Raw genomic sequence first — 12,412 nt, 5'->3', positions numbered from 1 at the left:
CAACAGGCTCAACCAAACACCCGTACCCCAACACATTTTTCCTGTGTCCGTTTCTGCTGCTTCTGCATAACGCAGCTCTAAGAAACGCTGTGTAGATATAACCGAGTTTGAGAGAGGCGACGGAGCCCACATAAACAGGCATGAGCTGGCCTTATCCTGCCTAATTTAGACACCAACAGCAGTGCAGTTAAGGAGAGACATTTCTGCACAAGCTACACAAATCCAGAGACTTTCCATCCTCCAGAGCTGCAGCAGCATCACGTTATCTGTATGCAAGCAAGGTAGCTGCATGCTACCCAGTGTCTGCGCAGGCTGTGAGCATGCTGAGATTGCAGCACAGTGCTGCCCAGAGTAGACACAGAGACCAGAGGTGCTTGGTCTGTTCAAGAACAGCAGCCCAACAGCAGAGAAGAAGAGCACGAAGCACCAAGAAGGGCTGTCCAAGCTGAGCAGATGAAATCAGAAAGGTTACCCCAGAAACACAGCACTGCCAGCGCTGAGCGTTGCTGCAAATATTTATTATGGCTTAATGAGCAGAGGCGGTGTTTACATCCAAACACACATTTAGAGGACAAATGGATTTGCACAGTGCAGAAGGGAGACAAATGTCAGTAGGGAGGAAGGCTCAGGGTTGATATTTGTGGAGATTAGGCATCATTTCCCAGGTGCAGGAAGGGAAGAATGAGGCAGGACAGCCTGCCCATTCCTTCAGGTTTGCAATAAAAGAAATAACTTTGTTTTTTCTCTCCACACTTTCTTTTCCTTTGTTCCCTTCTCCTCCCTTTTATCTTCCTTCTTTCAGCTGCCAACATCTCTAACCCTGCCCCATCATTTCTTTTACCATTTGCTCCTTCCCACTGAACTCTAAAGCTCTCCAGCAGAGCAAGCAGGAACGAAACACCCAAAGCCCCCCAACCAGCAGCAGGGAGGGCTGAGTTCTACCCATACAAGGTGCAGCAGCACCCAAAACCAGCCCCACTGCTGCTCTGGCTGCTCTGAGAGCTCTGCAGAGGACAGGCAGACATCAGGGCTTCAGGACGGAGCTGCATGTATTCCCTAGGGCACAGGAGCACTCATTCAGCATACTATTAATTATGCCTGCTCAGCTGGCCAGGACAAAACATTGTTTTCTGTTAAACCAATAGGGGACAGAGGCAGCAAGCTCAAGGGACCCTCCTGATTTTCAGGAATTCTTGATTACACCATACAAAAGCACAGCATGAGCCACGGCCACAGAGGATAACTGAAGGACCGTGGGGTGGGAAGCACATTTGAGGAGAGCAGTTCTATCAATTTTGTTTCTTTCTTGGGCCGATGGCAGGAATTTGTCACCAGAGAAATGATTTCTCAAGCCTCCAGATGCATTCAGAATCAAGAACAATGGACCACACGATAAGCCTTCTGCAGCCTTCCCCACAAAAGACACTCCGGATGTTTTCTTCAGCCCTGACAACAGCTTTCATAAACTTTGCTATTATGTAAAATTCGGATTTTTACTGCCAGAACAGAGGCGTTTCCTGCAGGATTACACTGAAGCCGCTGTGACCAGGAGGTCCCGGGTTGTTGGTCTCATGTAAGATTTCAGTGAAGCATAGTGGGCTGTGAATAGCCGCAGATCGGTTTGCATGATCACTGTAGGGACGCATCACAATTACAGCCAAAGCATTTTGCATACGCCTAGGAAAACAAGTGAAACAGCTCCCCTCTGCCCTCCGCTCCTAAAAGAAAAAGACCTCTTTGTTTTGCTTTTTTGAATACAAAAGAAATTACATTCGGAAACACAAAAAGCCAGGTCAAAGGCTTGACACCAGCTATTATTCCAGCAAAAACGATTCAAGAGCATCTGTTCCTGCCTCCTGCAAACGCTCACCAGCAAGAGAAGGGAGGAGCAAGGGAAAAGCTTGGTGATAGTCAATAAATATAAATGCATAGCAGGCTTAGCACCCTAGGGGGAAAATTACAGTCCTGGGTACATTTTTCCCCTTGCAGCCATACAGCTGCAATCAGAATTTTGATGCTGCAGGAGGAAGAACATGAGCCTTTGCAGGAGACATCCACTCTTGGTGCATCAACACCAACAGCATCAAGGTGGGAGTCAGAGGGAGCTGCCAAGCTCATAGCACATCAGAACACAAACTTGTTAGGGAACCATCCCCAAAAGGACAGCCAGTTAAGTTTATGCAGAGCTTCAAGTATTTCTCCCCTACACCACGTGATTTCTTCTAATCAAGAATTGTCTGACAAGAGATGGGCTTCAGGAATTACACCACATGAGCAAGATGAGCAAGTCTCACCTTGATGGCCTTTCTCTGTATCCTTACTCTGAAAGCAGAAACAGACACAGAAAATCACTTTGGAAGAGGTCAAGCTATGGTGAAACACCTACAGAGGCCAACAGCGGTTAGAAAAATATTCGCAAAACAAGGGAAAAAAAATCAGATATCTAAAGCCCATAAGAATGATTTTCAGTCTGTAGACACCATGGGCTCTGTGGGTTGCTTTGACACAGGTTTTGCTTTGACATGCATGCATGTGTCTAAGACTCAGCTGCAAAAAATGCAGGGGTCTGTGTATCAACAGCGCTTGAAAATCTTTGCCACTCACCATACACACACCAAACAAAGGCATTATTGCACACAGCAATGTCAGCTGGACTGCCCAGTGCAGACCCAGTGTATCTTGGATCAGAGCCTTCCTCACTCTACATTTACTAGACTCCAGCTAGAGCAAACACACAGACCCAAGCTGCTGCCAAACCTCCTTGTTCTGGTTTTCATGCTCCCTGGATTGCAAATCAAAACAGGTTAGATCTGGGTTGAGAGCTTGCAGCATCATAAATGATGATATCCCCTAATGGCCAAGATAAGCCCAGAAAAGGGAATGCAAAGCAGGTGTTTGGGTTCCCCCCCCCCCCCTAGATTTCGACTACAGGAAAACGTCAGGGGGAACAGCCCTCTGTTGCAGTGGCACAGAAGATGTGGTTCCTTGTAGGGAGCTTGGAGGCCAGGAGCATTGCCTCCTGGTGGATAAAAGCGAGCAGCAATAGATTTGCATTTAGGAAAATGACAGCAAAGCCCTTCTGAGTTCATGCACAGAGACCCCAACACCAAACCGCTTTTACCTCCAGTGATTTCTGCAGCACCCCATGCAAGAGGCACAGAAAGCACCCTGGCTCATGTTCCCACTCTCACAAGTTAAAAATCAACTGCTGGCAGGTTTGGCAAATACACAGAAAAACGTCACATTGATTCTGCCTTGTGTTGGTTTTTTCTTTCCTTTTTTTTAAAAAAAAACTTGCCTCTTGACCACAGGGCAAGTCCAAACAAAAATTCATTCTGAAAGACCTGAAATCCATGTTTACTCTACCTCAGGCTCACGTCTTACTGAATTCAGTAGCAGCTTTGCTTTTCCAAGTACAAAGCTGAAGTTTCCCCCCACCACTTAACCTTCAGCCAAGCTCTTCACCTGAGGCCCCACTCATTATGAGGTCTTTATGTGAACCCTTTGCCCCAGGGTGAACTCACCCTCACAGCATCTATTCTACAAAGTGCAAAGGAAACAGACAGTGAATTATTTTGCTTTTATCCCGAATAATCTCTCCTTTTGGTAACAGATCTTCAGTTGCTGTCAACTCTGGGTCTGCTGCACACAAGAGCTGAACCACAGCCTGTAGGAATCAATACCATTGACTCTAATGAGTTCTGAATCATGCTTAGCTCTCCTGGAGATACATCCCACACTCCCAGCAAAGAAAAATAAGGATGTCAGTAGATGCCTTGACAGTAATGTATGCTAATGAAGGTAATGTAACCTAACAACATGTGAATTATTGATGTAGGCATGTTTAAACAGGAAAATCAGCACGGAATCACACTGGACCAATACACTCCAATATCTGTTCACCAACAGGCGATCGGAATGCGATGGCCATGAGAGCACTCATTACCACTTTATTAGCTTGAAAGGATTTTTGTTAGGTTGTCCACATCTCACCTCATGCATGAGCCACTTATATTTCACATCATGCAATATTGTGTGTGACATCAATAAACCGTTTGCAGCAGCATGAGTTACTGCTACACATCTATACTTTCCCCTGAGCTTTCTAGACATTTGTCATAAACCATATTGCTTTGCCTAAGTTATTTTGCCTAATTGTTTTCACGAGAGTCATAGACAAAGACCAGTTTATCCTCTCATTCACAACAAGTCATGGGAGCATATCTCTCCTGAATGCAGTAAAATTTCTCCTAGTTGCCATGAGGCCCGTGGGGATTGAAGCTAACTCCTTTCTCTGGTTTGCCTCTGGTTCCCAGGATGTCAAGTCATTTGTCTCGGTTCCATCATAAAATAAACTAAGTTTGTCTATCGAGTCGGTTTTATCACATCATCATCCCGTTCTCCTAATGTATTTAGAGAAAGTTCATTGCGCGCTACAGTAAAAACAGGATGTATATTCAATAATAATCAGTGCTAATTTTACTATTATTCCATTATCCTATGAGATCTAATCATTCTGTCATGTACTTTCGAGTGAGTTGGCTCCATCTCTGCGGTATCTGGGAACTACACTGCAGAAAGGCTTTGTTTTTACAAGTACTGCTGGGGCATACAGATTTGTACGATCTCATCATGTCCTCACCAGGTTGTATTGATATGCACCAGCGCTGCGTCAATACAGACAAAAGACTTCCTAGCATACAGACTGCATCTAAGAAACCTCAGCCACCAAACCTCAGCCAATCACTGGGGCACCTTTTTTGGACGTTTTGCTGCTGCATTCAGCACTGAGAGTGTTGAGTGGGTAGGGGAGAAACTGTCCCCTGGCAAGTGGGACCAGTTGGGGAAACCAAATGTGGGATAGCTCTGTCACCACCCCACGCATGGGGGAATTCATGGGTAAAAAGCAGCATCACAGATGCCCAAAAGAGCTTTGCACAGCCATAGAGAAGAAAACAAACCTTGAGTGAGATAATTAAAATAGCTTCTTATTTTGAAAGGGTCATCACATTACACTCAGCGCAGGCAATTAATCTGACTGATAACAATTACACACTATAAACTGCTCCTCAATTTCTCCAGTGTTTATAAGGGAAACACACTCAGCATTTTCCAGGTGTACATATGAGGGAATATTTGGATATTTTCTGAGAGGGGAAGGATTTGGGGACAGCTGTGTGCTCATTTACCACTTCAAAGCAGATAAACATGGCATGAAAGACAATCTCTTATTTACTGCATAGACGCTATGCCACAGCCTTTCTCATCAGAGACCACTGATTGACGAGGGGCAGTAGAACCCATGGGCATTAAACCCAAGGGGATGTCCATGTATGTGGCCATGCAGGAGTGCTGTTGGGTTTTGCTTTACCTTTTCCGGAGCCGGGAACTGCAGGTGATTTACTTCCAAAGGTGTGATCAAAGGAACAGTCTGAAACCCATCTTCACTGGATGGTGGTTTGCTGTTCTTGTCGTTCAAATTACTCCCCAGCTTCACCATGCTTGGACCTTGATTTCCAGACCTAAAGCCATTGAGACCATCAATGTCACAGGGGGCAGTGGGAAGAGGATTTCCACCTTGCCCAGCTCGCTCTGCCTTGGCATATTGCTTTCCTAGCTTTGCAGGCACGCAGCAATGCCCCACCGAGGCTGACCTCACCCATGGATTTTAGAGCGCCTCGCACACAAACACATCCCTGTGCGACACGGCCGCTCCCAATACCCCTCCATTGCCAACACCAGCCCTCAGCAGCACCGACCACCCCGACTCCTGCCCCATCCGTAGCACCGAAGCCCCTCCCGCTGCCCACCCGCACCCAGGTACATTCTGCGCTCCCGCACCCTCCCTTATTTCTCTCAGCCCCAGGGGTCACACCCAGCGGGCTGCAGCCGCCCTCGCGCCCCTCCCTTCGCCCCCAGCCCCTACTTACTGCAAGCCACGCGGTCACTGGCGGCGGTTCGGCGCGGGGGCGGGGAGGTTCCTTTTAATTCTCGCTCGCCGCAACGAAATCACTGCGACCGGGAGGAGCGGGCGGCCGCCGCGTGCCGGCGGTGCTGAAGGGACAGCGCTGCGCGCGGCTGCGGCTCCGCAAGCGCGACTGAGGGCGGGCGCGGGCGGCTGCTCCCACCTCCCTCCTCCCGCCGCCGCCGCCCGCCGTGAGCGCGCCCCCGCGCGGCCTCGGGCACCCCCTGGCGTTCCCGTCGCGCACGGCCGCGCGCCCCGGCGCCCCCTGCAGGTACCAGCGGAACCCGGGGTGTCCTCACTCACTCATAAGGATTATTACGCCGTACCCATTTTATCAATAACTCATCACTGATACCAGAAATCAACCAATCGTTACTCAGCTGGGATGGGATCTGTGAAAATACGTCATGGCTTGAAAAAGTTCACTAAGATCATCTCATCCAGCCGCAGCCCATCCCCACCAATACTGCCTGCTGAACACAGCCTTCCGTGCCACGCACACATGGCTCTTGAACACCCCCAGGAGCAGTGACTTCACCACCTCATTAGAACCAACATGTTATGAATCCTGAAATCCCTTTGCTCGTGTTCCGTGCAGAGATGAATGTCGTGTTGGTCATTTGGTTCAGGATGTTCTTTAGGGCCTTCAAAACATGGAGGTTGTAAGAAAATCTAAAAGCACAAAAAAAAGGTGTTGACAGGAGCCCAGTCTTGTCCTAGACATTGTCAGCTCACCATATTCTACAGCAGCCCTTAAAGAGCTCTGCAGTGCACTGGAGTAGGCTCCTATCAAACCATCCCGTATCATTCATACACCCCATCAATCACACTGTAACCCTACAGAAATGACACGGTGGTTTTCTATCTTTATCTGGCAATTGCAAAGGGACACGAGAGTGCTTTGTTGAAAAGCAAAGCAATGCCTTTCATAGCTTGAAAACGCGTATCATGACGTGAAAGCCAAACTATTTTTATGCATGTCAACATCAGTAATGATTATTCTGCTGTCCAAATACCATCCTAGCAACAAGCAGATAGATCCTCTTACTTAAGAAAATGTCCTAAGCAACAACTTTCACAAACACAGTCACTTCGTATCTCCAGAATCATTGTGCAAACCCATGTGAAGTGTGGTTGCACCATGGAAAAGGAAGTTGCAAGGAAGACACCTTCTTGTTCAGCATGTCTCCTCCCACAGATACGGCGATGTGCTTGCAGAATTTAATGTGTTGCCTTCAGCTGGTTATACCTGAGTACTCTTCTGAGTAACAACGCTAAGCAGCAATGAGGCAAATCCCATCCCTTCTCGTGCCTTACTTCCACTGCTAAATACTTTCCATGTAGCTGCAGATCTGAAAACTAAATAGAACTAAATTCTGCTGGGGATACTCCATATAGCCCAGAGAACGCAGATCAATCTGCCAGCGCTCGAGCACTGGCAGTTAGAGCCACGTTATCACTAGGAGAATCCCAGCAGTGAGGACCTGCAATAAGCGAGCAGATGCAGCTTCCACCTTACGACTTTATGGAATAGGAGCACATTTCAGGCCATGTCTTTCAGTGGCACCAACAGAGGGAGGTGTGCAGGGAGAAACCGTATCGCTCAAAGCTGTCCCTTGCACAACATCCCCAACTGCCATTATTTCCTCCATTAGACTGAACCATCCCTGTAACTACTTCAGGTCCTACGCTCGATTTCAATTTGAAAATACCTCTTTGCCAAATTGCAGCTTCACAGGCAGACACAAACTACCAGCAGTAAGTAAGAGCAGGGTGCGTTATGGAAAAATACACGCCTTTAAAGTTGCCAGCAAGATCCTAAAAGAGAACATTCTCTACAGACAGCATGAAAGTAAACCCAAGTGAATATGACAAGTGAATTTGCTCTTATGGAGCGAACACAGAGTCTGACATTTCCACCCACACAGAGCAGATCAGCGATGGCAATGAGACAAAGCAGCAGTATGAGCAACACGAGGCTCCAAAGGAACAAACAACGCATGCCTTTTGTCAACAAAAATACATCCCTCTCTTGATTCTTTTCATAAGACTCCCGTGATGCATTATTTTCTATTTCCAGTTAAACAAATCAAAGTGGAATTACTGTTTTCATTACCAGTTTACGTGGAGGATTATTGTCTGTCTTTAAGAGGCAGAGTGTTTGCAGCAAGGTTCAAGTAGAACATCTCACTGTATTCAAGAATTCTGCAGCCTGTAAACAAAATGTCAGTCACTCCAAGTCTGAACATAGAAATCAACTGCTCTTCAATGATCGTGAACATCTCTTTCCATATTTGCTCCGTGATCTATGAAATTCTTATGCTCATTATCTCTCTTGATCAGATATATTTCCTTCACACTGTGCACTTCCTTTATGCTGTTCTCGTAAATTATTACAGCTAACTTTGTTTTTACCTGCTTTCAAACACTGAAAAAGCGGCGTTAGGCACTCAATAAAAGTATTTGAAAACAGATGGACAGGCTGGAATTACCGAGCGGAGAAACTGCAAAAGTTGAAGGCACACCACAAAGACAGTCTCAGGAAACCAGAGCAGTGGAAGCAGGGCAATGCTAGAACACCAGCCACCTCGGGCTCTTCCAATGAAAGATCAGCTTTGTCTCTCAGACATTCCCATTAACTCCTTTCAAAATGAGTCCAAAAGAGCACTAACAACCACTGAGAGAGCTTGGAGACAGCTCAAGGCAAACTCAGCCCTGATCTGAATCATCTGACTCAAGAAACCTGTGCAGTCACAAATTCACATCTGAGTTCTCCTCTAGACAACACTATGGTGTGATGGAAAGCAACATTAGAGCACATCAATGTGGAATCACACCATATCCTCAACTAAAATCCCAAGTAGACCTGATGAGGTTACAACAGGGCAAGTCTCAGCACCCAGCTGTGCTCTAAGCTGCTCCTCATTCCACATTCCTGTTGTTCTGCTCAGTCTGGGATGACAGATTCAAGTGAGGAGTTCATCTGCATTCTTTTCCTTGGGAGATCCTTCCCTGAGCATCACAGTTTTTTCCATCAGATCATGTGTCTGTGATACTGCCATTGAAAACAGAAGAGCTTCACATGAATGTTAGTTAAAATTCACTGTGGCCTTCATATGTTTAACATGGTAGATTCCTCTGCCACCTGCGTGTGCTGGAAATGCTGTTATACTACACTCATTGTAGTATGGTCTCATCAGTTTTGATGCAAATTCCTATCATCGCAGTTATATAAGTGCTTATGCAATGAAAATATACGTGATACACAAACCTGCCTGTGTCACTGAGTGTCATTTACGAGAGCTGTAAATCAAAGTTGTATCCTGTTTGGTTTTATATTTAAGGATCTACTGCACACATACATAAAACATCAATTCTGCACAAAATTTGTTTTAAGTCCCCTTCTCCCTCCCAAAAGAATAGAATTGAATTGTGCACTGAAGGCTGTATTCTTTAGTCAGAGGCCATGGAAAATTGTATTAGATGTTTTGAAGTTAAAACATTAACATCGACCAGGGCCCTAAAGACAAAGACGTTTACTGGTATAAATGTTCCATCAACACAAAGGTCACCTTATACTTTCCCAAAATCTGACCATGGTAGAAATTCCACATCCTGCTCTCAACTTTTCTCAAGAGTTAAAAATCTTTTTATGGAAGGAAACAGCAGTGAAATACGATTAGCCTTGGTGATGGCCAAGTTATAACCTCACAGGCCATAGGATTGCAGAATCACTGCTGTTAGGGCAGCAGAATCTGATTCATCTCAACACCAGAGCAGATGGGGCACGAGTAGAAGAGCTGCCTGGCAAGCCAAGCCCCCAGTTTGCAGAAAGAGTTTTATCTGAACTGGTGACTTTGTTCCAAATCAGGCAGGAAACAAACTCCTGTGAAAATGCCCACAAACTGGAAATTCCCAGAAAGGTCAGATCAGAAACATCAAAGCACTTCCAAAACACAGATCCCAAAGTTTCTGAGCCTTGGCTGTTCAGTGGCACTGCCTCTGACAGCAGCAGCTCAGCACAGTAGCACTGAGAACCCCCAAGCTCCCCCTGGCTCAGTGCAGCCCTATCACTGAGGTCAGTCCAGGGAAGCCTGCCAAAAGTCACAGCTCCTCATCAGGCCTGCCTCTGGCCTTCGAGCACTTCCAGGCATGGAAATCAAAGAGAAGATCAAACTCCCAGGATTTTCCAGTAGTTTGGAAGCAGTAGCCTAACAGCATGAGCTGGAGTTTCAAGCCTTGTAGCCTCGGTGTCTCTGGGCAGACATGAGAGGTTTCAGCTCCCAGGATGACAGACAAGATGTGCTCCAGGAGTCAGGGGACCTCAATCTGGAAAGAACTCACTAAGCTGAAAAACTTCCAGTCAAAACATTCCAGGCCCAGCAGATGTGCTATTTCCCATTAAACTTTGTTTTACCAGTAAATTTCTAACTGAAGACCTTACCCTCCATTGCTTAGTTTCCTACGGAGTCATCTGTATTTATGAAAACATGGTACAAAAACAATGGTTTTTCAGACCAGATCTGAGATCTTGAGACAAAGCCTGGCACTGGTGCTTACTGATAGAGGAATTCAGCAATGCCTCCAGCTACTCTGCCAGCCTCTGCTGTTCCCACTGACCTCTATATACAACGTACCTCCTCAGATCTCCTGGCAGCTGTTCACAGGGCTTAAAGAATTGTTCTTGAACTTTCCTACTAGGTTAGTTTTTGTTCTGTGTAGAAAGGTAAATTACATCCAGAGACAAAAAAAAAAGAAAGAAGGCTGCAGAACAAAGAAACATCATGACCTCTATACTCACACATCTGCTTCGGTTCACACTCCAAGTGAGATCTGTTATTAAAAACTTCAGGTAACTGAAGTATGTGTGCTGAAGAATGTGAAAGAACAACACTGCTACCCAGGATCCACAGCAGGATGGAACGACACTTGGTTTTGCTTCTGCGGTGGTGATTAAGGATGCAGAGAAGGGTCAGCTGCTTGATGAATCTCAAGTTCTTCCTATATAAACAACATATTTTTTTTCCATGCCATTTACTTAGATCACATCAGCATATTTTAACGCAACACAGCAGCTATTTTTTTCCTTTTTGGTAGTTTTTACCTAAGTGATCACATGAAGGAAAAGAAAGAATCCATCACAAGAGGGATCTGAGAAGATGGTGACACTGTACACATCAGCTGGACTGCTTCACACATCCTGAACTCAGTTCTTCTCCGGGTTGGTTTCTCAGTAGCGTAACTGCTCTGACTCAGAGGTCACAAAAGTACCTTAGAAAGCTGGTCACAGAAAGCTAAGAACGAGCTAGAAACCAAGCCTAGAAAAATTAGAACTCACACAGAGTTAGAAATAGAACCTAAACCAGCAGCTTTCTTTCTGTCCTGCTGCATTAGCTGATTTATCCCACAGCAATTTCAAACATAAGATCCCTTTCAAAGTACCTCCAATCAGAAGTTATTTTCTACTAGCAGACCCCGACCAATGAATTATATTGCCACCACCACAGGGGTTTTGGAAGGAGGTTTCTGGCCCCTGCCTGTGCTATCAACACACACCTCCTGGGCTGGGAAAGCACTGCTGCTCACCACCCTCCCCTCCAGACACAGGCTGTGTTCTTGAGTGAGCTGGAAGCAAGGTGAAGACAGAACAAGGGCATGCTGGAAAAGAGCTAAAATCAGTAAGTAAGAAGACAGGTGTTGACAAATATAAAGTCATACAGCCTGTTAATGCTGCATAGTCCATCTCCTCAAATCACCATCACACCAGGATGAAAAAGCTGCAGCACAGCAGAGGCACTAAAGCTTCATTTCCAGCACTACTTCCATCTGTGCAAGCAAGGGGACAAGCTGCAGCTTACAAGGAAAGAAACATCAGAGCAGCAACTCTACAGTTTACAGTCTGTGACTATAAAGTACTTCCTCATGCAAACAATTGCACTGACAGGGCTGGAAGATCGTATCTGCTATTAAATACATAAATAAGTTCACGCAACTCCAAACACGAATTCTGAAAATACCAAAGAACTGTGACATTTTTCCTCTGCCAGAAAAATGATCACGTCTTGATTGAATACTTCGCTTTCTCACTTCCTTTTTCAAGCTGAAATGTCAGCTATTCCAAGTCAAATCGGAATATTGCTCAACCACAAATCAGAACTAAAAAGAAACCTTGATGCCAGAACTGCCGTCAGGAGGACACATGCCATTTACATGTTTGCAGTTGTGCTGTTAAGTAAACGGAGATAAAACCCTTCCAAATGCTTTGCTGCTCAATGACGCAAACACTGGCATGTTATTAAAGCTCAACACTCCGACATTCCAGTCACAGAATCATAGGGGTTGGAAGGGACATCCAAAGGGACATCAACTAGTCCAACCCCCCTGCCAAGGCAGGTTGTTATGCCTGCAAACAGTAAGATGTTATGCAATGAGAAAACCACCCTTCTA

General features: G+C 45.8%; 1 protein-coding gene across 1 annotated transcript in view; it reads right to left on the bottom strand.

Annotated features, from left to right (window-relative positions):
* Positions 1-6,097, bottom strand: part of NSG2 (neuronal vesicle trafficking associated 2) — a 34,943-nt gene extending 28,846 nt beyond the window's left edge. Inside the window, exons 1-2 of the mRNA XM_072347957.1 lie at positions 5,931-6,097; positions 5,372-5,522 (exon numbers count right to left, since the gene is read on the bottom strand). Coding sequence (XP_072204058.1) covers positions 5,372-5,500 — 129 coding nt within the window. The 5' untranslated portion in view covers positions 5,501-5,522; positions 5,931-6,097. The remainder of the gene's footprint in view (positions 1-5,371; positions 5,523-5,930) is intronic.
* Positions 6,098-12,412: the final 6,315 nt, after the last annotated feature.

This window comes from Excalfactoria chinensis, chromosome 13 (assembly GCF_039878825.1).
Source record: "Excalfactoria chinensis isolate bCotChi1 chromosome 13, bCotChi1.hap2, whole genome shotgun sequence".
NCBI lineage: Eukaryota > Metazoa > Chordata > Aves > Galliformes > Phasianidae > Excalfactoria > Excalfactoria chinensis.
The sequence above is the reverse complement of the archived record's forward strand: the minus strand, read 5'-3'. Positions and strand labels throughout refer to the sequence as shown.